The 26,591-nt window shown below is 42.5% G+C and overlaps 1 protein-coding gene and 1 long non-coding RNA gene across 7 annotated transcripts in view; one reads left to right on the top strand and one right to left on the bottom strand.

Annotated features, from left to right (window-relative positions):
* Positions 1 to 16,218, top strand: part of GK (glycerol kinase) — a 42,309-nt gene extending 26,091 nt beyond the window's left edge. Inside the window, exons 12-20 of one of the 6 annotated variants that reach the window (XM_054974878.1) lie at positions 376 to 456; positions 1,401 to 1,479; positions 2,034 to 2,130; positions 2,585 to 2,669; positions 4,016 to 4,136; positions 4,991 to 5,134; positions 5,498 to 5,575; positions 8,286 to 8,372; positions 15,831 to 16,218. In XM_054974878.1, the coding sequence (XP_054830853.1) occupies positions 376 to 456; positions 1,401 to 1,479; positions 2,034 to 2,130; positions 2,585 to 2,669; positions 4,016 to 4,136; positions 4,991 to 5,134; positions 5,498 to 5,575; positions 8,286 to 8,372; positions 15,831 to 15,844 (786 nt within the window). In that variant the 3' untranslated portion in view covers positions 15,845 to 16,218. The other 5 variants (XM_054974877.1, XM_054974882.1, XM_054974881.1 and 2 more) reach the window with 5 other exon arrangements.
* LOC129326625 (uncharacterized) overlaps positions 1 to 26,591 on the bottom strand; it is a 64,949-nt gene that overhangs the window by 2,381 nt on the left and 35,977 nt on the right. The window contains exon 2 of the long non-coding RNA XR_008596716.1: positions 19,378 to 19,494. This is a non-coding gene — a long non-coding RNA (uncharacterized LOC129326625). The remainder of the gene's footprint in view (positions 1 to 19,377; positions 19,495 to 26,591) is intronic.

Below are 26,591 nucleotides of genomic sequence, written 5' to 3' on the forward strand. Positions count from 1 at the left end.
TATGAATTAGACTGCACTTCAACACAAGGCCATACAACTGTGTTACTTCATGTTTTCATGTTTCTCTCCAAGCTTGTTCTGTTCTATGCCTCTCAACTATCCTTGTGACGTGTCTAGTTATGGGGCTGGGCTAGACCTGTTTCTGGGTGCAAAGGCTTCTTCTGTAACTTTTTTGGTCATATCCAGCAACTATTCTCTTATCGTTCTAGCTATATCCATAACAGATTCATATGTAGCTATTGATTAAAATATATTTGCATCTCCCAACTATGTTTAATCCTTATGTAGTATGTTTTCAAATGAAACAGTAACTTATTTGCAAAATAACTCAACTTCTAATGTAAGCAGCTAAAAAATTTCAGCATTTTTTTAAAGCCTGCAGTATCTGAACATGGCCTTCTGACCACAGTGGCTTACAAACTGGGAAGAGACAAACCTGCATGCTATGCATTAGAAGTAAGTATAATTATTTTTCTGTGCTACATTTGTCTCTGGTTTTGCAGCAAAGAATAAATGCTGCATATATTCCCTGGAAAGCACCAAACCTAGGTCGGCTGGGATTAGGTTGCCCAGGTATTTCTGAAGTAGGTTCTGTGGCCCCAAGAGAAATCAGCACAATGTTTATTTTTGTTTTATTTCATTTACACACATCTGTTCTATATTTAACTTGTATAAATGTGTGACAAGAATCTATTGCTTTATATAGTGTTTTGAGGTTATATGAAATGATAAAGCTTTTATCAGTTAAGGTTAGGGTGGCCAACTCCACGTTGGAAAATTTCTGGAGATTTGGGGGTGGATCTTGGGTAGAATGAGATTTGGGAAAGGAAGAAACCTCCGCAGAGTATAATACCATGCAGCCTTTGAATTCTAGAGATAAGTTGTAATTCTTGGGGCTCTTGAGAACCTATCTGGAGGCTGGCAAACTTAGAGCCAAGCTACAAGTGACGAATTACACTTGCCTGGCAAGTGAACAGACTCATGTGTGTTCCTCCCTGTTCACTTGCCATTCACTTGCGCTTCTCTTGATCAAGTGGACAGCAAGTGAATGGCAAGTGAACAGGGAGGAACACACGTGAGTCTGTTCACTTGCCAGGCAAGTGTAATTCATCACTTGTAGCTTGGCTCTTAGAGCTAGTTTATACCCACATGTTCATCACCTCATAATAACATATACTGACTTGCATGTGTGAATGTGTACTAATTTAATGTTCTCGCTGCCTGCCCCTCTGACAGAAATCTGTGAGAGATTAGGAGTTGTGGTATTGCGTGAGATTGTCTTCAGGAGTTTTGGGCTGTTTTTGTTATGAACTAGAAAAAAGACTCAATTTCTTGCATTTTACCTCCTTATAATTCTGTGTTTTAAGAAGGAACATACAGTAACTTGTTCTCTGTTTTAGGGCTCTGTTGCCATAGCAGGTGCTGTAGTTCGTTGGCTGAGGGACAACCTAGGTTTTGCGAAGTCCTCAGGTGAAATTGGTGGGTGTTAATAATTGGCTTTGTGAATTTGATGTTTAAATAAACAGTTGCTAGGCTTCTCTACTTTCTCAGTGTTTGAGAATCTGAAAACATGTTTTTCTTCTTCCATATGTGAGTTTAAGGCTTATAACTATGGTGTACACTTGGCATCAGAATTTTTAATATAATATACTACAAAATACATTGGAATAAGCTGTTCTAAGAAAGACAGGGATTAAAAAGGATAGGTAATCAGAAACCTGTGTATTGGTTTTGATAACATGAGGCTAAGTTTAGAATACATTGTCAGGATTCTGATGGTAATGTGTGTGGATAATGAAACACTAAGCAGTGATTATTCTTCACTGACACTACTTTTTTAGGACAAAGTGTACCAAGTGAAGTGTTGCAAAATATGGCTTTCTGTTAAAAGAACAAATATCTGTAGGAAACACTATATAATATTGTAAATATTTAAAACTGCAGTTTTTGCTTTCCTAATCGGCAATATTTACTAGAATCATCAGTCGCATTATTTTGCACTTTGATAGATTGTGATTTGACTTTGATTTTAGAGATGCTTGCTGCTGAAGTGGGATCTTCTTATGGCTGCTATTTTGTTCCAGCATTCTCAGGATTATATGCACCATACTGGGAACCCAGCGCAAGAGGGTAAGGTTGTCAGTGTTTATTAGGGCTAAAGTTACACCTTAAATATTGAGTAGGGAAATACTTTTCCTGTGCACTTTTTTTGCTCTTTAAAAGTGGCTCACATCTTATGAAAGTGTGTACACACATGTGCACACACACTCACAATCTGTTCATAACTGGGACTGACCCTTATTCAAAGCCCTGGGTGTATGTCTGTCACATACAGTTTGGGCCAGTGCTATTAGTGTGTCTTTCCCTAATGGGATACTGTTAGTGCTGCCAGTACAATTTCAGCACCAACATTCCCAGTGTAAGACAGCAGTGCTGTTGCTACCATCTTATTCTTTTTTTAACTGGCTGCTGGACATACTAACAATGCAGTTGTAATAAACTCTAGTTAGAACTCTAGGTCTTTAGCAAAAAAAACCTTGAACTTTTTTCTAACTCTAGTGTTTACTTTCTCTCTTCTGTACAGAATTATCTGTGGCCTTACTCAGTTTACAAACAAAAAACACATTGCCTACGCGGCACTAGAGGCTGTTTGCTTTCAGACACGAGAGGTATGTATGAAGGGGTAATCAACATTCCTTTGACACTTTGTAGGAAAAAAACCATGACTGAATCCACACTTACTGGCATAGCGCTAAACAGTCGGAATGATAGTGTCTTCCTGGTGCTTTTTCTGACGTCATCGCACCATGAGAGCAGCATCGTGGTGCGACGATGTCATAAAATGCACCAGTAAGACGCTACCATTCCGACTGTTCAGCACTATGCCAGTAAGTGTGGATTCAGCCCATGATTTCTAATTGCAGTAAAAGCAGGGTTTAATTATCTGTTTATATACATTTATTATTTATTAAATCTTTTATAGCCCACTTTCCCAGTGTCTCAAGGCAGCTTCCAATACACAATTAAAAAACATACTACTAACAGTAAAACCCCAGTTTACCTCCATCAGCATTCCAGCATTTTGTGTTCTCTTTTTCGCTATTTCTTTCAAATGTAAAACGTTTGTGATCTGAACCTAATTTTTGTTGGGTAGCTGAGTTAGTTTGTAGTAGAAAAGCAAGATTTGTGTCCAGTAGCACCTTAAAATCTGGTTGATCTTTAAGGTGCTATTGGACCCAAATCTATCTGAGCATAAGTATCAAGACCCTGTCTCAAATGTAAAGAAATGATTAGAACGTCACATTTTTGCTTTGGAAAGGGCAGTTACATTTAATAATGAAGCCTGTTTAGTGATGGGCAAAATTTCCAAGGTTCTCATTAGTGTGTGACTGGCAATTTAAGTAATATTGGATTGCTCATGTAGAAAAATAGCAGAAGTTCCCCAAGCGTTTCTAAAATTGTTTGCCATTGTATGGTCTGTCTCCTCCTTACCTCTGTCATTGTGCTGATGATGACATGAAGGTAATGAGGGTTTCTTCTCTTTGCCTATCCACCTTCCAAGGGCTGCAGTAGCCATAGTAAAGTAGGAAGGAAATCTTGTTTTTCTCCTCTTTCCTGGTGTCCTGAATGCTGCCATAAGTAGCATACAGTGTGTCTGGGTGAGGGATTCAGGGACCTCATCATAATTTCAGTGTTACAGGAGTGGGACCACAGCCCATGAAAGGGGAAGGAAATTGATGTTCTAGCTAGTGCTTCAAAGCTGTAAGAATGGAAGGAAAGAGTTCTTTTCAGGCTTGTGTTAAAATCAAGTCTGTAATGCTTACTTTTTTATTAAGGGCAAGAGCTGCAAGTTTCTGAAGTTAGTATTCAGATCCAAGGAATAATTAACAGTTAATATTACCACTGTTCAGATTTCATTCCTTCTACTGTGGTGCTAGCATCTTCCTAAATATTGGTAGGAATCATTTTTCCCTCCATCTTGAAGTTTGTAATATATGAATGGTTCTGTTTTAAGATATTGGATGCTATGAATAAGGACTGTGGAATCCCACTAAGCCAATTACAAGTTGATGGAGGAATGACAAACAATAAAATCCTTATGCAGCTCCAAGCAGACATTCTCTGTATTCCAGTAGGTAAGAGCATTGGAGTCACTTGCAGTACTACTACTTTAAAAGCTAAAGAAGTTTGAATGCTAAATGAATTAGACTGTTTCTGGTTTGTTTGTCTCCCTCTTCTTTTACTATGGTAACTTGAGAATTTATACTGAAAGTATTTCCAGGTATAGCAGAATATTCAATCCTATTTAGAGAAGGCCTTCTTCCAAGAAAAAGCTGATCTCTAAAACCATCTAGGATTACCACATGGATGTTTTAAACTAATTCTATCTACCAGTTCTATTGTGAATACACAAATAGGTATTATCCTCAATTACTCTATATGTGAAGTACCAGTCCACTCTAAGCACTTCCTTCAGCTACAAACATATACTTTTCTCTCCCAGAAATGACCTAGGAAAACTTCCTTGAAAGAGCCTGTACCATCAACCTACCCAGTTTCTGGCAACTGGACAGGTGTAATCCCAGTCACTGATAGGGCAGTATTGCTACTACCCCAGCAATTGCTGCAGAAAATGAATTTCTCATAGAGACTTGTATGAGAAAGTTACACGTGTACCAGCAGCACTTCACAGTATCTGTTTTAATTGTTAATGGTGTATATGATTCATTATATACGTTTTTCAGTGCCTCTTCGTAGCATGAGAATTTCAGTAAACCTTACAGGACAGGGCACTTTCGGTTTTGATGACTCATCCATAAGGTTTAAAATCCTTGTATCAGAAGAACAAAATAAACAAAGCAAAAAATAAGCTGCAATATTTTCTGTTCCAATATCACTGAAAGTGTTCAGACTTCAGTATTGTGTACCTATCATGCTGTGTAACTCATCAGCTCAAGAACAGTTTTGTCTTCATTGTTTTCTTACTTAGTAAAACCATCCATGCCTGAAACGACAGCACTGGGAGCAGCAATGGCAGCAGGAGCTGCAGAAGGAGTGGGAGTCTGGAGTCTAAATCCTGATGACTTGACAGCAGTGACTTGTGAACGATTTGAGCCACAGATTAATTCTGAGGGTAAAGAGAGGAAATTGATAACCTGATACCTGTAGTCAGTGGTACACCAAACCTCTGCCCGTTCTGGTTCTTGATTGGTTCATACTGCTGATGGGGGCTAGCACAGTTTGTTCTGTCAGCATAGGTAGCCACACACAATGTATGCCATGTCCCGGAAAAATTTTCATCAATGACACACTTTCACACTTTTGTTTGGTGTCTGCAGCTATGGGATAAGGAGTTTGGAAAGTTGCTTTTTGAATATGTCCTTAAGAGGGCCAGTCTAGAGTTTCATACTACTGGACAGTTTTGCTGCTGCATCATAAATACTAAAGAGATATGAAGCATTAGAATCTGGGATGAAAGTATTCCTTCTGGTTCCAGAAAGTGAGTGTCGCTATGCCAGGTGGAAGAGAGCTGTTAAGAAGTCAATGGGCTGGGAAACCTCAGAACCTCATCCTGGTAAGCTGTTACATTTACACTTTGCTTATGTAAGTTGTGATAAATACAGCATTTGCTTTCTGCAAGGAATGTTTTTGTGAAAGAGACCTTTCTTAGTAGTTTTCTTTTGGGAAACAAATGCAGAATGTCTGAGCTATTAAATAAGTATGCTATTAAATAGCTTACTATGTAGCTCCATCTTGCATGATTGATAGTATTTAATTCAAACTCCTTTCCGAAAGCTCTTTAGGAAGTGTACAGACAAGATGCAATGAGTCATTATTTAAATTCAATATAATTCGATGTATTGTCGAAGGCTTTCACGGCCGGAGAACGATGGTTGTTGGGGGTTTTCCGGGCTGTATTGCCGTGGTCTTGGCATTGTAGTTCCTGACGTTTCGCCAGCAGCTGTGGCTGGCATCTTCAGAGGTGTGGCACCAAAAGACAGAGATCTCTCAGTGTCTTTTGGTGCTACACCTCTGAAGATGCCAGCCACAGCTGCTGGCGAAACGTCAGAAACTACAATGCCAAGACCACGGCAATACAGCCCGGAAAACCCCCAACAACCATCAATATAATTCGGTTTCTCAGTGCCTATACCAAGCCCCACCTCCCAAAGTATTTGAAGTTGCCGGGGTAACAGTCCAGTTTTCATTATTTAATTGGAAAGACGCTTACTATGACTGCATTTACATTGAGATTTTATTAATGGTTTCTGTAACTATTATGTCATTCTAATTGTTCTCTTAAGCAGTGTTCTGCGTTTTGATGGGGTAAATTTTTTCATACTCAGATAATTAAAAGGGAAAGTAGTCAAGAATCCTTTATAAAAAAATTTTATGACTAATGAAATAAGATTAATATTGTCACATGTAGAGAGAGCTAACAGATAAATTTATTTACTAATATATGGATGTTGAGCTATCAAATAGGATTAATTTTAAATAAAAGAGAAATTGTCATCTACTATGTAAAGGAATAATAGAAATGATAATACAGTCTCACATTAGAAGGGGTTGGTGGAGGTGTCACTGTGTTAGACTCTGGTGCCAACACTTGTTTTGTTTCTCCTATTCACTTGGTTACTGATCTGACACAAGCAGTAGGCGTAATCCCAATATGTAGTTCTTTCTTGCAACAGAAACAGCTGTATGGAGATGTTTTCTCATGACTGGGATAGAACGGCATGCAGGATAATGGGGCAAGCTCTCTGGCAATTAGTCATTTCATATCCTTTTCCACAGGGCTGAAAATAACTAGTTGGCTCTATCCAAGCTAAATCGAGGTCTTAGTTTAGTGGCTTTCAAGAGCCTAAAGGGAATTCTGTGTACTCAAGGGTCAGGTCTCTGAAACTGGGTCCCCCTGAAGTAACAACAGAGAAGAAAACCTTGGATAGCAGATTGAATAGCAGTTTCTAATTTGTGCCATTGTTAATCCCTTCACACAACAAACACATATCCTACCTGTATGTAAAAAAAGGGAAGGGGTTAAAGCATTTTGAACCCAGGGGTTTGGGAGATGATTGTAAGAAGCAGTTCAGTGTTCTAAGCCATGCCCTGTGAAAACCACTTCCTGAGCCCTTGGGTGTCATAATTGAGAGTCTGACAAAGTGTGGTCATGATTGTAAGAAGCTTGTACCTTAAAGAGGTTTGAGTGTACACTGTGAAACACCATAGGGATTTTTATGCATGGCAAGTTTAAATACATGTTGCAAAGACATCTTCATAATAGAAAACATGATCAGTGTTCAGTGACACCATTTACAGCTTGGGTGGGTTAGAAGAGATGGCATGTAAGAGTAGAAAGAAGTCTTAGTCACCAGATAAAGGTGCATGGGGAGGGGGGGGATGGAAATACAAGAACCACTGAACTAAATGCGATCATTCACTGTTTTGACGTTTGCTTAACTAATCGTGCTGTTTGTAGTTTTACGTTGCTAAGTGTCTTAAGTACAAGCGATGGGCTTGTATAGCAGTTGAAAAAAAGAAATTGTTTAGAGACCAGTGGTTTTTAGCACACCTTACAATTAGGTAGTCTGGATAGTGGTGAATATATGCTTTCCCCAGCTGAAGAAACAGCACATGTAATGAAGGAGCAGGTGCATTTTACTGTTTTGCAAGATAGCATACGATAAGGGTACAAGAGTGCACATTCGGGAAGATTCATGTAATCCTTCCCTCTTTTCCTTTAAAGGGAAAGAACTGTTACAAACCTATGAAAATGGCACCAATGTCATATGTTGGCTTGCACATGTACATGCATGAAGTTCATGTGTGTCTGCTCCATCTCCACCACCTATGCTGGATTCTTGGCTGGGTGAGTGTGTGAACTAGCCCTTGTGTGAACTAGCCCTTGCTATTGAGTAAAATATGGGTCTTAGTAATTCTGCAGTAAATAATTTAATTTAATCTACTCTGTTAATCTCTGTTAACTCTGTAGAAAAAATATTGCAACAGCTTTACCTTGGAACTCTGTGTCATCTACTTAATCAGTATTAGAGATTGGCTTTGCTTAAATAACTTTGAATACAATGTAAGGTTGGAATAGATCTAAGCATCAATGGTCTGGTCCATCTCTGATTATCACTGTATGCTGAATCATCCTTAGTGTTTTGCAGGTATTACTGCTGTCTTGTGATTCTACTACCCACATGATTTTTAAAAAGTGCAATTTATATGTTTCTCTCTTTTGATTTGCTTGACTGGAATCTTCCCCTACCGAATGGCGTCAGGTGAAACTAGTATCTTCTGTAGTCTGCCTTTGGGCTTCTTTATAATGAATAGCCTGTTAATGTTAATCGGAGCAAAGTACATCTCAGGTTAGTTATTATTTTTACAAGGTATCTCTGCTAGTTAAAGTATCTGCTTCTATTTTTTTTTTAAATCAGTATTTTTCTATGTGGAAGGAACAGGATATAAGTACCTGCTGGATTTAAAGAAACATTTTTATTATTTATTTATTTAGAACATTTCTGTGCTGCCTCTTCATAGTCCTCCTCAAGGAAGCTTACAATTACAATCACCGCAGTATTAAAAAAACAAGCAATTTATAATCAAATGGAATAAGATTCCCTGTGATACTGGCTTCCATAGAGTTGCTGTTACCATAATAGGCTGCACTAAAAGCAATGTTTCCATTTTTTTTAATTCTTGTTCCTTGATGATCGCAATATCAGTTTTTCACTTTTATTTGCTCTTTGAAGAAATCACAGCACTTCACTATTTTGAGATGTAGTTTAAACACATCATTTAGAACTGTGTCAATTTTGTAGGCAGGCTGGACTTGGTCACTATTGTTGATATGAATCCTATGCCTCAGTTCTATCATCAGAAGCCACCACTGAGTGGTAGAGACTCCATTGACACATGAAGCAGGAGTGATGAATTTAACTATTTGTCCTCCACCTTCCCAGCAGCTACCCATTCTGTGTGGTTTTTAATCTATGCAGGTTTTCTTCCCTTACTGAACAACCTCCACTGTTGCATTTTTGGCAATTCATGAGGAAAGAAGAAAAGATCTGCCCTCACCAGCACCTTGCACTGAAACTGCATAGGATCTAACCTATTGTATATGCAGCAGAAGTCATCACATGCACAAAAGTAAAAAAAAAAAAAGTAAAGCAGATCATCACATGCTCAAAAGTAATAAAAACAAGTAAAACAAAAAATTAGGAATATTATGGCTTATGGTTGTCCAATTCTAATAATTATTTCTCATACATGCAAACCACCATGTATGAGTCATATAGTTTTCATTGTAAAATTATCATAAAATGCTATAATTTGTGTTTTAGTTTTTTTTAATTTCTGGCTTCTTGAGTTCAAACTGTGCTGAAAAGTTGTTCAACTTGGAAGTGCTTTTCAGAAACGATGGGATCTCACTACAAGTAAAGGTCACATGCAACCATAGGCTTGGATTCAGAGAGGATTTCCACAGATATAGGTAGAAAGGGGATTTGTACTGATTTCCCCCTGCCCTACTAAAGATCTGACCCCCCTGTCATGCTGTTCCTGGTGGTCACCTGTCCCCTAGAAGCGGCATTTCAGGCAGAAAGTGGACATGAAGAAATTATACCACAGACAAAAATCCCTTCCATCCACAGAAACAGCTGGTAGATTCAAGCCATAATGATAGCCCTGCAAGCAAGTCTACAGAAGTTGCTAAGACAAAAATTTTACTGACACTGTCTCTCAAGTTAGTAAATTGTAACCTCAAATCTTTAAAGAGATTCCCTGGCTGATCATCTAGAAAAGATTTACTTGCCTCAGAGGTTCAAGGAAGGGATCGTCTACCAACTTGGATTTGAAAGGCTTTGGCTGTAATTCTGGATCCTGCATAAGTGGAGAGTAGGATGCGAGGTGGCATTCCACAGGGCTGTGCTGTCAGCCCATCTCTGTTCATCTAGTTAGTTACTTTCATACCAAGTATCCTGCCATTCATTTTGTCATTCATTTCAAATGCTTTAGGGTGCAGCTGAGTAGTCCACATTTGCTGAAGCTCCAGTATGAGGCCCCACGCCAGTTGCCTTGCTATTGTAATGCAAGATTGCAAGAGGCCCTCTGGTTTTTGAAATGTGAACAGCCCACACAGATGTGATGCACCGAGTAAAAGAATGGCTGGTAGGAAAGTAGAGGCTGTCTATTCAGGCATAGTATGGGATTGTGGTTCATTTATTAATTTATTTTTACTTCTTCCTGTCTTCTCCTCCCTCGGTTTAAAGAGGTAATCATCCTATTCTTTCTGTTAAAAAGAACCTGCCACATCCATGCTTGCTTGTTTATCTTTTGCTCTAATTGCACAACAGATTTTGAGATATATCAAAACCTCTTTATCCCCCTCCCCCCACAAAAAACCCTTTACAGTTGGGTAATTCTGGAACCACCTGAAAAGCAACAGCAGTTTCTGACAGAAGGTGCTTCTGTTACAGTGATGTTGAAGGGAAGAAAAAAGAGAGTACAGAAATTTAAGAGGAGGAGTTATTTGCCATGAAAACAAGTGAAACGATGACCTAGAGTATTGCATTACAGGAATACTAATGCTGTGTATTAGGATACTTGAATACTGAGGATTAACTTTGTCTGAGGCGCAATCCATTGGGAATGTTACTTCTGCATGCTAGATGCCAGTGAATAGCAATCAAGGCTTTTGGAGCTAAGTCTCATGTCAAACTTATATTGAAGTTTTCAGCAATTCCTCTCTAGCATACTGGACAGGAAATCAATGCTTGTGTGAAACACTTAAATGAATATAGATGCAGTCAGAAACACCCTGGTTATCAATAAGAACTCATTTTTCCCACATCTTAGTGGAATCCAGTCTGTGGAGCATGTCAGTAAGAAGGATCCATGCTTGTGTGTCTTATGTCAAAACCTTGTGCAGACTAACGTGCTGCTTTTCAATAACTCGCTGAATCCATCACCAGAGAAACTCTTGATCCATTAAATGTCTGGAATTACCAGTAAGGGAAGCCCGTCACCAGTTTGGAATACAATTTTAAAATATCTAGGTGTTATACATTTCTTGTGACTTCTAACTTCTGTCATTAAAGACAGAAAGTTAACAACTTGTCAGCTTCATACCTTAAACTCTATCCAATTATATTCTTCCTTCGCAAACTTAAAGTAGAAATGTCCCTAATTTATAATGGCTTTTAGTTACTGGATGGACACATTTTAGCTGTTAGTCAGGATACTGTGGCTGAAGAATCAGATAATATCCATAACGAAATACTGAGGCAATTGTTCTGCAGTGTGCTTAATCCTCTACAAGACTATCTGTTTTGCTTGATTTGATCCAGCCAATCACTATACTATTTTGAAGCTAAGATGAAGCTTCAGGAATCCGGCATGCCAGATCCTTGTTTCACTTCGTCAAAATGGAATTCTCAGAGACCTCTAATTATAAGGCAATCTACACATTTTTTTACAGAACTCTGAAATGAACCATACAAGCCATATTTGCATCCACTCTGCCCACTCCAGACCTCTTAATAGGAAGAAGTTGCCCCTCAAGGGCTGTGGCTCTCATTTCTCTGAAGATTAATAGCATTACCACATTACTGTCTTCTGTGGTCTACAACCATCTATGTGTAAATGGCATCCAGACATGTTGCAAGTGCTAGTATGTGACTTATTGAAAGGCAACTAAAGCAAACCCTGGGACTACATAATACTGTTGCTATTTGTTCTCAGGCTTTTGGTTAACATGTCTTATACCTGGCTGAAATTAAATTAAAGCCAAACTAAACAAGATGCCTGGCACGTGTTCTTCAAGTGTCAGGTAATGCAATGTTACCTTGGAAGTATAGATTTAAAAGAACCGGCCAGGATTGCTGTGGAGTGGAAGGATTCTCTCACTTCCCTCCGCCATCTGCCAGCTATTCAGCTGCTCTACTTGTTAAAGAAAATTGCAAAGATCCTCTGGGAAGCGTAGTTTTAAAAGTCTTTCTTTTACAATTGTGCTGCTTTATTGCTTCCCTGCATGAGATGCAATCAGTTTCTCTTCCATAGAGTTACTAAGATTAAAGTTCAGCTAATTACTGCTTTTTAACTTCATTTATAAACACATTGCCTCTGCCGGCTACTCAGCCCCGCCCCCACGTCCCACTCTGGCTGCTGTTATTGCGGAGACAGTGGGGAAGATCTTTTAAACTAACAACAAATTATTTCATTAATGTTTCAATTACAGCCTGCAAACAGGGAGGCTTCCGACCTCCTGCCCCAGGTGAACAATAGCCTCTGACTCCTGCTCTCAGGATTGACAATAACTTCACAACTGTTTCTTTATTTCCCCTACTTAAAAAATCTTCCCCCAGCCTTTCTTTCTTCTACTCCAGGCTTCATTTGCAAAAGCTCCAAAGTGGGAAAAGCTCCCCTACCCCCAGTTTGAAAGCATTAAACAAATGTATTAGAATCCTGTCACTTTCCCTGGAACTGGGCCAGCGATTTGTGAGAAGCTGGCTTCAAAAGAACCGGTTCTGGGCTCACAGCAGCCAAGTAGATTTCGTCACAAGCCACCAGAATGTAAGGGATTCCTGCCCCCCTGGTTGTTTTAATTTTAAAGCAGTTGGGGGGGGGAATTGGCAGTTGATTTAATTTTCTCTTAAACTGCAAAGGAGACTGGATTAGTGTGGCTGCTTTATTTCCCCTCTCAATTTCCTCTCTCCATTGAGATTGTTAAAAAGCGAGATTCGCGGTGCTGTTAAAGAAAATTGCAAAGATCCTCCCCATTGTCTGAGCAGTAACAACAGCCAGAGCGGGACATGGAGGGGTGGGGCTGAGTAGCCGGCAGAGGCAACGGAGGGAATCCTTCCACTCCACATAGAAAGAATCCTTCCACTCCACATAGATCCCACCCAGTTCTTTATTTTAAAACTAGGAGCCAAGCTACAAGTGACGCCTTACACAGGTTGGACACTTGTCAGCTTCCCTCAAGTTTTGATGGGAAATGTAGGCATCCTGGTCTTGCAGCTTGGCTCTCCATTACAGCTGCAAGACCAGGATGCCTACATTTCCCATCAAAACTTGAGGGAAGCTGACAAGTGTCCAACCTGTGTCAGGCGTCACTTGTAGCTTGGCTCTCAGCCTCCCAGGTAACATTGCGTTAACCAACACCCGCCCAGGCGTCTCATCTAGTTTGACGCTCAGACAGTAATTGCACACTTACGGTTGGTATTAGGCAGAAAGTTGAGATTTTTACCACACAATAAAAAGTGAAATAACAAAAACATTAAATGATCTGCAAGTGCTTTCCTCTATATTGCAAGAAGCAGGACGTTACCCTACTTTTAATTGTGTGTACTCTGTAATTCCACCCAGCTATCTGCCTTGAAGATACTGGACTTCACCTATTTTAGGTTTGGAGCACATCGTACCTATTTTGTACATAGACTACATGTTGAAGAATTTGAACTGGCTTGGAACACATCACAAGCAACTCCAGTTTGTTTATTCATCTATTTATACCCTACCTTATCGCCTCAGACTCAACGTGGCATACTAAATTATGGTCTGACATGCTCCACTTGCAACAGTATATTCATGGCCTGAGTAGAAATCTTTTTGTTCAAAATTCTTCTCTATGAACTTTGTGCTTCATTCCTAGTGTTGGAGTATACATTTAATTCTATTAATTAATGTTGGTTCAATAATACCATCTTCTGCACCTGAACAAGAATACTTGGGGGACTTGTTACTTATTTGTCCAGCTTCTGTGCATTGTGACACACACACACCAGTTCATCCATAAAATCAAACATGGCAAAGAAGAAATGTATATTACTATAGTATTCCTTTGCAGTTTCACTGGCCCTGAATTCCATTACATTCCTAGACTTGGAAGTAAACTGACACTTGCAGTTCGTTGCTTCTCTTAGACTCCTTCAGTATACTCCCCTTATTTTCATAGTTTGAGATGCTTCATTGTTTAAATAGTTACTATTGATTTCTCTACATGTTACATTGAAAGGCACTGTTTTACAGAGTGCCATGACAGCAACTTAGCTTGCCCATAGGCACTTGGGTCATCCTCGTTAAAATATACCCCCGTATTCAATGTGAAACAGACTGTCAGTGGAAAAGAGCTGTAGGAAAACTAGAGCAAATATAGGGAGGGAGTCTTTGGGCTCAAACGAATAAACTGATCATGATCAAATACATCTTTCAGTAAATGCAGGTAGGAATTTATTTCGGTTTGGGTCGTTAGTGACATGAAACCCATGCTTGCCAGTGCCTACGGGAGGACAACCCCCCCCCCTTCCCGGGCAGTGTTCCTTCACTGCTAAACATGTGGTGTTTGGCTATCCATGTTTCTCAAATGCTTGTCAAGCTTTTCCTGTGATTTGTGTAATATGGCCTAGATTACACTGGACTATCAAAAAGTCATATCATGCCTACCAGGGCCAAGACTGTTAATTCCAATGACACTTGTACAGAAGATATTCCCAATTCATTTTGCCCCAAAAGATTAAAATTCATCCCTACTGCAACCAAATTATTATTTATACTTATGAGGCTCTGTTTGAGAAATTCTGCCTGATAAAAATCCTGTGGCAGACTAGATGTCACCTTTTAACACTAAGTTGTTCTGACCAAAGGAGTATGGTTTAACCTCACAACAGACAAAAACGTGTTATATTTGTGATCATATCTGGCTAATACCTGATTAAACTGGAAGAAAATCCAATTTGGATTGGAGTCATGTGGGGAGGGGTTTTAATTTTCCCACCCTTGCATGGTTTTGCTGTTCTTTTCCCCCACCCTCCTCACCATGCTGACATAACTTTTACAGAAAGAGACCAAGACTCATATTTTGCCTGCCTCTTCTGTAACAGCTGTGTCAGCATGGTGGTGAGGCTGTGGCAACACTGATCAGCAAAGCCATGGAGTAGTGGAAAGAATGAAACCCCTTTCCCTTCCCTTCATGGCTTCAATCTGAACTGGGGCTCCACACAGTAATTCAACATAAAAAGAGGACTGGGAGACCCATGATCTTTACTATTTCTTATTTGACCGTAAGTCATTGCCTCTCTTTACAGTGTCAGCTCAATAAGACACTTTTTTAAAAGAGAGAGAGAGAACTGCTTTTATCTTTGCATGTAAAGGGAACTATCAATTAAAGGAATGCTTTCTGGGCTCTAGATTCTACTAGCTCAGTAAAACAATTTCTATTCCACCTCTAAAACATTGTGTCATGTGTTATAATTTTCCAGGGACAGAATTCCAAAAGCAGTAACAGGACTCTCATGGCATCTTCAAGAGTAACAATGTTTCATTACAAAATAAGTTTTTATGGAGTTGAACCCACTTTTTCTGATGCTACAAATGATTCCTTACTGTGTACATATTATCTAGGAGGCAAAAGATCATAAAATACAGGAAATAGAGCGAAATATAATTATACAAAATTTAATCAGAAAGAAATGGAAACCATTCTCTACTAGTGCTAAGCTGTAAAGAGTTTTCTTGACCTGGTTTTTTATCAAGCTTCCTGTATAAAATGAATGAGGATTTGCTCATAGTGTATAAAGAAGTGAGCTCTAGTCTACAAAAGTTTATGCTAGAATAACATGTTGTCAGCCTTTCAGGTGGCACAAGACTTTTGCTTGTTTTCCCCAGGACAGAGTAGCCCATGTTCAAAGTCAGAAATATAAGAAATTGCCAGGTGTTATAGACAGCTAGCTAAATCTTTCTTTAGAAAAGCATTATAGCATTTGCATTAAAATGCCCTTTCAAGAGATGGAATATTTTATTACTGATAACTATGCTTTCTCTTCAAGGTAATGCTAAGTAAGGCTGCTGCATGGATTTCCAGGAGACTGCAATTTTTGAAGAGATTCCAGTGATCTTCCAATATGATAGAACTGTTTTTACTCATTTATTGTCAAAATAGCACTTTTAGGGATGGACTTGAATTTGGAATACAACACCTATGTTCATAGGGGAGAAGGGGAGAAACCTTTGTTAGTTTCCTCATCTGATACCACCTGTTCATACTTCTCAAACTGGAAACATTGACATAAAAAACAAATCATGGTTCAAGAACTTGGCACTATATACAAGTCTGTAGAGTGTTGGAGGCTCCTTCCAATTCCTGTAAACTATCCATAATTATACCAAAGTCATCAATGTTATCAGTTCACAGTAAACAAGTACAGTCTCATCCAATCTCAGTCTTCAATGGTACTTTTTTCTCTCTTTTAAAAATGGTGATTAATTTATTCTTATACACACAGGTGTTGTTGGTACTGAGGATGCTACATCCTTTAAATGCCACATGATGCCCTGAAGGTTAATCACCCCCACAAGTACTTTTAAAGTAGGGTTTTTTTTTCTTTTTACTGTTGTGAACATTGGTAGGCCAGAGCTCCCAAGAGCCCCTAATGCAGACTTAATGGCCCATCACTGGAAATGAAGAAAACGGGTTTTGAAGGCATGGATTTAAGAATCTGTAGAAAGAAGCACTTATCATTTTCTTGGGTATTTTCATTTCTTTTATTACATTTGGTGTAAAAGTGTGGACCAAAAACTGCTTCTGAACTCAGCATGGTGGCATTCTAAGCTGTAGAATTCTAGGCACAAGTGTCATTGTAGGCACTCATAATGAATACTTTCTAGGAAGTAAAGTTCAAAATGAAGCAATACATGTTTCATATTACCATTGTGGTAGGAGGGGACATTGAAATGTTTTCTGAAAAACAGCAACCTCATGATTCTTATAGGCTGATCCCCTTCCCTTTCTTCACCTTTACTAGCACCACCACCCTTGTTTAGTCCTTTATCTATTTTGCTAAACATGGGAAAGTAGGGTTGCCAGGTCGCTGGGGTGCCAAAACAGGGGACGGGAGGGGTGCAGGGGGAGTGTCTTGCAGGAGGGGTACTTACCTTGTGCATGTGCTCCAGGGCATTCCCAGATCACTCCAGAACGATGTTATTCCTGGCGTGACGTGGAAGAAATGGGCTGTGCAGGGGCCGGTTGAGTAAAAACTGGCCCCAAACACTAAATTCACCCCACTGAGTTCCTGCACTTCTTTCCCCCCTGCTGGCCAGGTGAGAGGTGGCTGGGGGTGGGGAATCCCTCACCCCCACTGGGGGACTGGCAAGCCTATGAGAAAGACTGAAGGAAAAGAGGATATTGAAAGGGAATTAGTGTAAGGAATAAGCATGTAAACGGACGCCTCCTTCAACTTCTTGAATCTGACAGGCCTGTGAGTACTTCTCTTTGATACTCCAAAAATGTGTTTCAAGTGCTTCTCTTCCTCTATGCTGCTCCCCTCCTTTGTTACATCTATTTGGTAACATTACTATCTGTAGCTGGGAGATTTCCCCCTTTCTAAGGCATTATAATGAGTCTTGAATATAGAAGGACCTAGTTGAACTCATTGAGTTCTGGCTATAGAGACACCTCAGATTGCTAGAACATACCATAAATTTGCTGTCAGAAATTCATCCCATGGGGTATAAATGAGAACACTAAATGTATTGTTCATTTTCTCCCTCAAGGTCTGATTGAAGGGCTTATTTTGGTAGATAATCAAGTGAGACTGTTGTCACCTTAACAAGAAATCCATATTCTGAAATATCTGACGAAGAGAGCTGTGGCTCACGAAAGCTCATATCCTACCACAAATTTTCTTAGTCTTATTGGTGCTACTGGATTCTTGTTCTTTTCCAATGAAATCCACAGTACTTAGAAACAGTACAAAGTAGTTTCTAAGTAGGTACACTAGGAGTTAAAGGGATTGTGCACTCAAAATGTTTCTGTATCTGTTTTGTGTGAAATGACTTCTACTTTTACAAAATGTATGTGTGGGAGCTTAGGAGAAAACTGGGGAACTGAGAAGAAAATGTTGTGCATTGAAAATGCAAAGTATCAGGTCTCTATAGGATATTTAATATAAATGCCTTTCATTAAGTGCAATGAAAATGTTAAATGTATAATGATTTAAACTGCTATGTATTTGTATATTGCTGTAAAATGTAAAATAACCTGTTTCCTCAGCATTGTCGCTTAAATATAGTCTGGATGATGGATTCAACATAAAAAATGTTAATGACATTTGAATATATGATTTGATTCTTGACTTACCTGTAAATGTCAGCTTGAAAAGAACACTTACGAAACTCCAAAAATCAGCTCAGTAACTTAAAGAATGGGTACCTTAAGACCTGTGGACTAGATGGCTTACCCAGATTTATCCTGGTACATGTAGCCTTTGTCTGCTACAATGTTGCTATTCCCCCTGAGCTTGGCATTTAGAGGAAATCAGAGAGGCTGAACTTTTCTTGGGGCAGATATATTACCTAATAAGTTTATGTTAGGAAATCTATGTTGAGAACACAGACTTGCGACAATACTTGTACCAGAATATTAAGTTCCTAAAATGTGATTTAAGTGCCAAACATGTTCCCCTTTTTCCAAAAAATTCCCAAACCAGAAATAAACATAGAAAAAACCTATTTTCTTGATTGCCTTTGTGCATATTCTGTTGCTGCTTCACATAACATACCATGACCAGTGGTTTCAGCTATGGTTTGGGGATAATGACAACTTATTTTTATGAAAACAATTAACATTGCCATTTTATAAAATGTACTTAATTCCATTGTTATTTCTACAAATGTGTTGAACTAATTACAGTGGAAAACCTTCACTTTTTGTGAATAGAAAGTTGTGTTTTTTCCCCATATTAAATAAAAGCTTTAAAATTCTTAAATGGACACACAGAAAGTATGTAATAGCAACACTGGCTGGTATTCTGGTACCAAGAGTAAATATGACAATGTCCTAGATCCTTGACAATTATGTTTGCACATGGAAGACCTAAATAAACAATTAAAAATGCCATCTACTTTGTGTGGAAAATGTTTTACTGATTCACTGCCTATTGAAGTAAACAAATCTAGTTCTTCCTTACAAAATTCTACAGTGGGTTTCTCCTATTTTCCTTGCCTTAGGAATTTAAGCTTGATAACAAAGGTCATTTTAAGAGTTTTATGAATGCTATAATTCCAGCATATTTTCCTCTGTATTCATAATTTTCCTCATCTGTGACAGACTACATACAAGGTTGGTCCAGACAGCTTTCTGGCTGGTGAAAAGGAGAATGAGGGAGTCCTGTTTTACCATCAAAAATGCTGTATTGGGAATCACTGGATCTGACTTAATGAAAGCCATGTGGAACAGGGGCTATAGTATGGAGAAGAGTTGAGTGAGCTTCAGCCAGACAGTTGGCTGAATCCAGCCCCTTACCTAATTAAATAATCTGAGATAATCAACTTAAATTACCAATACAATAATAGTTTCTGTTTAAATAGAAATATTACCTGTTTTAGTTGTTCTCTTTTGCAGCTAAATGAATGGATGGGGGCATTATCTGCCTCTGTTTTGCTTCTAATTTACAATTCCATATTCCACAAACTTGTAAGGAGAAGGAACTGCTTCTGGAAGTGAAGATCACATAGACTTCATTGAAAGAGATTTGTTTATTCCTGTTTTTCAGTAGTATAGCATTACTGTGAATCAGTCAAGTTTTTTTAAAAAGTGGAAGGAGGAATTGGGTATATGCGGCTTCAACATGGTTAGCTTATTTATTGGACTTAGTGCTGTAAGCATGCAGTGAGCAGGTGTATTTGCTGATAAGACTCTGAATTCTTCCCTGCTTTGATTTATGACTGCTGTTGGAAAGGGGTGTGTGTGACTGTCCCTTGCAAATAAACAAGGTTTAATAAAAATTCATATGACTGAAAATATTCTTGAGGAATAGGGCAGCAAGTCTGGCATCTAAGCATTTTTGTCAGTCAAGCAGCTGCTAAGAAAATGCTGTCTCTGTTAATGCTCAACCCATTTGAACAACCATAGTTAGTTTCTTTAGCCCAATTTATAGGAGTTGCTGCTGTCTGAACAGACTATTTTGAACATTTATTTGCATAGATGTTGGCTGCTAGAAGCTACAACTGGGCTTTACTTCCTTGACAGTGTTTTTTCAGTATTGCCTGAATTACCTCTACATAAATATCATAAGCAACTTAGAAGAAAACATGTAATGATCAATACAATAATCACAAGTTACTTTACAAGTTCTTTTAATGCTTTAACTAAAAAAATGACAGTTTTTGTGTGAAGGAACAATCAGTCTGGCTGTTGAAAACTTAACACGTGTATAATTAAGCTGAAAATATTTATTGACAATTTGTCTGCAAGTTTAATTAAAAGCCCCACTACCCAGAAGACTTCCACCCATATTTCAGTAATAGAGAATGCAGGGTGTCCTTTCCAAAACTCAGCTATGGGCTGGACCGCAATTCCAGTTTCTACAGCATACTACTAAAAGCAGCAGCAGAATTAAGTTCCTTGCAACACAGTGTGTCAGATGACCTAACACTGTTCTGGCCTTATGGAGGGTAAACCTGATTCACATTAGCAGGAGTGTTAGGGATTTTAATTTTAAATCCCTGTTCAGGATGTTTTGACACAGTCAGTCTGAGAGTTTGCTTTTAGGTTCTTATGCAAACATGCATCTTTTCACTGTCCTGGTAAATATACAGATTCAGCTTTGAAAAGCCCCCGTGGCCGGCGTTTGCGGGGATGCTGGGCTGGGAGGAAGCAGGATCGTCCTCCCGGGGCTGGCTCCGCGGCAAAGTGCAAGGCTGCAAAGCCGCGCACTTTGCACGCTCTGAATTCCCAGCCGGCCAATCAGGGGAACCGGCTGGGTTTTTAATAAGGTGGGAGCCGTTGCTGGACCTGAGAAGCGGAGGCTTCTATCAGGTCCTCCCACCTTCTATACATTGGAGCTGGCCCTGGGATTCCTGCAGTCGGCTCCGGTGTGACGATCGGACAGGAGAGGCTGACGCTGCTCCAGAGCTGCTGCAGGGAGCCTTTTCTGGCCCGCTGTTGGCCGCACGGTGGCCGCAGCGTTTCTGCGCTCTTGGGGGCAGCCTGCCCTCCCAGGGTGTACGGGGGGGCGCCAGCCCTGCGGAGCCAAAAAGCCCCACCCTCCCCCTCAGCAGCTTATAGCTGACGTTGGCGGTGCGGGGCCTTGTGCTGCGCTGTCCCATCGGCTCTTCTATCGGGGGATTAAGCGAGCATTGTAGGTAGGATTCTGACTGAGGGGAAGCGGACATGCCCCCTTGGAGGGAGAGTCGCCCCAGCAAGGGTTCAAACTGTCCCAAAAAGGGGAGGGGCCAAGAAGGGACATGGGGCCATTACTCATGGACGAGCACAGGGAGCTGCGGGCCGTAAGACCCCCTGAGGGTCAACAGTGAGTTCTGCCCCTTCTGGCTCCACAGGAAGGCCTGCTACCAGATTAGCGTCTGGGGCCTTAGAGCGCAGGCATGTGCATGGCACTAGGGCATGGCCAAGGCCTCACATGGGAGAAAGGGGCTCATCTCCTGTGGCTTTGCCGCCAGCAGGTGACCGTGATGTGGTGCAGGGACCCTCTTTACAGGGTTTGTCTAGGGCTTTGCAACGCCTTTCAGAAAGAGTGGACCAGTTAGGTGTTGGAAGGTGCCCAGAGATGTTGGAAGGGGAGGGGCCATCAGCCCCAAGGAGTGGGGTCTCTCCATCAAGAAGCAGGCGCAGGGACATGGTGCGGTCAGAAGCATCACGTCAAGGCAGGAGGGCCAGGTCCCCGACCAGTGATGACTCCTCCAGCCCAGAGGTCAGACGGCATCCTGTGGCAAAGAAAAAGTGGTCGGCACGTAAGCAAAAGCGGTCATTGCATCACAGGGATGAGTCGGACACCATGGAATCCTCGAGTGAGTCATCCTCTGGTGGGGAGGAGAGGGGCTCCGATGGGGAATTCTTGGTGGCTGTGGCTCATGTTCCACCAATCCCGTCCTGGGCTGCTCGGAGGCGATCTGGAGTTAGGGGAAAAAATCCGGCCCTGGGTCAGTCTGGGTGGAGGACACTTCTGAGGAGGCTGGCTCCACCACGGCTGGCCGAGGGGAGGACGAGGACGTCCCTGGGGGCCACTTGTCACACAAGATGAGGCGGCGCATATTAGATGGATATTATGTTGACATCTTTTCGCTCATACGACCGGAAGCTGAGGAGGGCCTCTCTCGCCCTCCTTCAAGGAGACGGAAAGAGAAGGAACAGAAGACAGAGGTTGACAGAACTTTTGCTAATTGGTTGGAGGGATTTACTGTGTTCATGGGAGTGGTCCAGCTAGCTTACCCAGAGAGAGGGTGGCACATTTCCAACCATTTGGCCAACGTCCTCCGGGCAAGGGCCTTAGCAGGGGAAGGGGCTGCGATAGACTATGATGAGGCTTTCTGCAAGTGGGCCTCACACAACGCTTGGCGGCGCTGGGATGTTATTAATCAAAAACTATGGTTGTGGCTGGTGGGCCCGCACATGCGGGGTAGGAGCGATCCTCTTTGCCAAGGAAGGTGGGGGTCCAGGAGGGATAGGAGGATGGTTTGTTGGGAGTATAACCAAGGAAAGTGCCAGCGGACACGTTGCAAGTTTGACCATTTTTGTGAAGCTTGCTATGGTCCTCATCCACGTTCTTCATGCTCACGCCAAGGGGCCAACCAGCAGCCCTTTTGCGGGGGCCGGCCCTCCACTGCAGGTTCCCGAAAAGAAGGACGTTCTGCCGGCTCCATTGGCGCCAGTCAGTCCACGGCTGGAGGCAAGCAGTGAGATGTCACGGACTCTGGCCCTTGCCCCCTCCCCTATTCGTTTGGATGTCCTTCGTTCTTTCCTGGATCTCTATCCCAATAAGGTGGCGGCAGACTATCTGTGGGCGGGGTTTAAATCAGGTTTTCGCATTCCTTTCGAGGGCCCCAGGGTGCCCATGACATCAGGCAATTTGAAGTCAGTTCGAGATCTACCTGATGTGGTAGCCAAAAAGCTGGACAAGGAGATCGCAGCAGGGAGGATAGCGGGTCCTTTTGACGCACCACCTATACCTAATCTCCCGGTTTCCCCTCTGGGAGTAGTCCCCAAGAAGGTGGTTGGTGAATACCGCCTTATTCATCACCTCTCCTACCCGAGAGGCTCCTCTGTCAATGATGCTATCCCACCGGAGCTGTGTTCCGTGCGTTATGCATCACTAGACCATGCTGTCCGATTAATGCGTTCTTGTGGCCCTGGCACCCTTATGGCGAAGTGCGATGTCCAATCCGCATTCCGGCTGTTGCCCGTCCACCCCGATGACTTCTGTTTGTTGGGATTTAAGTTTCAGGGCGTCTCTTACGTGGATAAGGCCATGGCCATGGGTTGCTCGGTGACCTGCGCCGCGTTCAAGACATTCAGCACTTTTATCGAGTGGGTTGCAAAGGGCCGCTTGGGATGCCCTCAAGTCATGCACTATCTGGATGATTTTTTCCTCGTTGGGCCAGCGAGTGGCCCGGCTTGTGCTGAAAGGCTGGCCGGTTTCCAGGTGCTCGCGTCAGAACTTGGGGTCCCTTTGGCTGCAGAGAAGACTGAGGGTCCCGCTTCTCGAATTATATATTTGGGCATAGAATTGGACTCTGTTGCCGGCTGCTCCAGGCTTCCCCTAGGTAAACTTCAGGCCTTGCAGGAGCTAATCATATCAATGCTAGGCCGGCACAAGGCCACCCTCAAGGAGCTCCAGTCTCTGATAGGCCACCTCAACTTTGCATGCAGAGTTGCGTCTCCAGGACGCCCTTTCTGCATGAGGTTGGCCAGGGCCACAGCAGGGGTCCCTTCTAGGGATGTGCGTTTCGGCTTTCTGAATGCCGAAAGAAAGCCGAAACAAAAGTGTTTTGGCTTCTTTCGGGGAATGCCCGAAAGTGTTTTGGCTTCTTTCGGGGAATGCCGAAACGTTTCGGCTAGCCGAAAGAAAAAAAGCCGAAACGTTTCGGCTTCTTTCGGCTTTCTTTCGGCTTTTCAATGGGAAAATGCCTCCGTCTTCCCGGACGTCTGGGGGAGGCATTTTCCCACCGAATCAGCCCGAAATTGGTGGGGACCTTCCTCTAACCCCTCTCTAAAAACCTCCCAAGTTTCAGACCGATTGGACTTTGGGGGGCCATGTATGGCCCCCCAAAGCAGGTCCCCCTATCCTCCCATAAGAAAGCGATGGAGCAGCATATTGTTAGCATGCTGCTGCTCATCTTCTTCATTATTTCCTATGGGGAAAAAATGAAGAAGCAGGCTTCCTTTGCCAGGGGTGGCATTTTGCATGCAAAATGCCCCCTTACCCTCAGGGGCCCTTCTCCCACCCTGCCTCCCACCCCCCGCCAAGGCTCAGCCTGCTCCCACTTGGGGGGGCCATTTCATGGCCTCCCCAAGTAGGTGCTCTGCTCTCATCTCTACCACTGACAGCTGGGGGAGGCTTGTCTTGCCAGGGGTGGCATTTTGCATGCAAAATGCCCCCCAGCCCTCAGGGGCCCTTCTCCCACCCCTCCTCCCACCCCCCACCAAGGCTCAGCCTGCTCCCACTTGGGGGGGGCATTTCATGGCCTCCCCAAGTAGGTGCTCTTTTCTCTACCACTGACAGCTGGGGGAGGCTTGTCTTGCCAGGGGTGGCATTTTGCATGCAAAATGCCCCCCAGCCCTCAGGGGCCCTTCTCCCACCGCTCCTCCCACCCCCCACCAAGGCTCAGCCTGCTCCCACTCGGGGGGGGGCATTTCATGGCCTCCCCAAGTAGGTCCTCTCAGCCCCTAAAGTCCACCCCTTACAGCCCCACACAAACCCAATTCCCCCCCAGCTGCCACACACAGACCCAAATCCCCACATTAGCCCCTCACAGACCCAAATCCACCCCCACCTGCCCCACACCCATAACCCCAGGAACAGGCTGGCAAAGGCCAGCCCTCTCCCTTTGTTCCCTATGCTGGGAACTTCTAAACTCTCTTTCCCTGGGCAATTCTGCACAGCCCAGGGGTGCCACAATGGTGGGCACACTTCTGAGTGCCAGCTGGTCCCTGTGAAAGAGCACCTGAACCACAGACACCCTCCCTCAAATTCCCCCACCACCTACAGAGATGGCTGGCCAGCCAGCCCCATTGTTCCCTATGATGGGAACCAACTGCACAACAAAGAATAAAACACGAACAACACAAAATAAAGTTTTTTAAAAATTATTTTCTCCCTTTCAAAGTACAAGTAGGCAAAGCATTATGACACATTACACCAGCAGTCCCCCACACAGAAAAATTAAAACACAACTCACTTAACATCAGAGAATCACAAAACACGATTCCTGTCAAAAACACTTTATTTCTTGAACAGCTTTAGGTTACACAGCAGGGGGGCGCACCAAAGGGCATGGCAGCAGTATCTTACACAAAAATAACACAACTCACTTAACATCAGAGAATCACCCCAAAATATTGCTGTCAAAAGCACTTTATTTCCTTAACTGCGTTAGGTTACACAGTAGGAAGCCACAACAGGGCATGAAAGCAGTGTACTACATAAAAATAACACAACTCACTTCACATCAGAGAATCACACAAACACAACTGCTGTCAAAAACGGTGAAGTGGGTTGTATTATTTTGTGTAGTACACTTCTATCATGCCCTTTGGTGCATTTTTTGGCTTGCACACCCCTAGTCCCTTCCCCCCGGCATCATGCCAGGGTCTCCAAAGGTATGAAGGAAGATCTCCGCGTTTGGCTGGGCTTCTTGTCTAAATACAATGGGGTAACCTTCTGGCAGGATTCCTTGAATATGGCCTCTGACTTGCAGGTTCATTCTGATGCCGCAGGCAGGGGCAGCTTTGGGATTTTCCTGAGGGGTCGCTGGTGTGCTCAGCCTTCGCCTCCACAGTGGCACGCGTCCGGTCTGACAAGGGACCTCACCTTTTTGGAATTTTTTCCGATTGTGGTGGCAGTCGTCATCTGGTCTGACCAGTTCAGGAACAAAAAAGTGGTTTTCTGGTGCGATAACATGGCGGTGGTCAGGGTCTTGAGTAGACAATCGCCGCGCTCTGAGCGGGTCATGCGTCTGGTGCGCAAGTTTGTCCTGGTTTGCTTGCATAATAACATTTCTTTCTTTGCTAAGCATGTAGCAGGCGCTGATAACAACATCGCCGACACATTATCTTGCTTCCAGACCGAACGATTCTTTGCCTTGGCACCAGAGGCACGGAGGGACCCGGATCCATTCCCGGAGGATCTTTGGAGCCTTGGGAACACAGCATAATCCAGGGAGTATTGTCATCAGTTGCTCCATCTTCATTGAACTCTTACCGTAGGGCCCTGTCCAGCTTTTTGTCCTTGTCCTTGCATTGGGGCGGGTCTGGCCAGTTGCCGACCACCGGGGCTCTTGTTCTCCGTTATCTGGCTCATCTTAGGGAGGGAGGCATTGCCCCACGGACCATGAAATCCCATTTGGCGGCCATCTCCTTTTTTTAGTAAAGCCGGGGGTTTCCCTGATCCATGTGCAATGTTTGCTTCGAGGAGAGCCATTGAGGGTTGGAGGAGGTTGACCCCTCCTCCTCCAGATTTTCGTCGCCCCATCACTTATGCCATCCTTGTACGACTTTTGGGCCATTTACCGAGTATGTGTCACTCGGCCTTTGAGGCTCAGCTTTTCGAGACTGCCTTCATACTGGCTTTCTTCAG

The sequence above is a fragment of the Eublepharis macularius genome, chromosome 3, assembly GCF_028583425.1.
Source record: "Eublepharis macularius isolate TG4126 chromosome 3, MPM_Emac_v1.0, whole genome shotgun sequence".
NCBI lineage: Eukaryota > Metazoa > Chordata > Lepidosauria > Squamata > Eublepharidae > Eublepharis > Eublepharis macularius.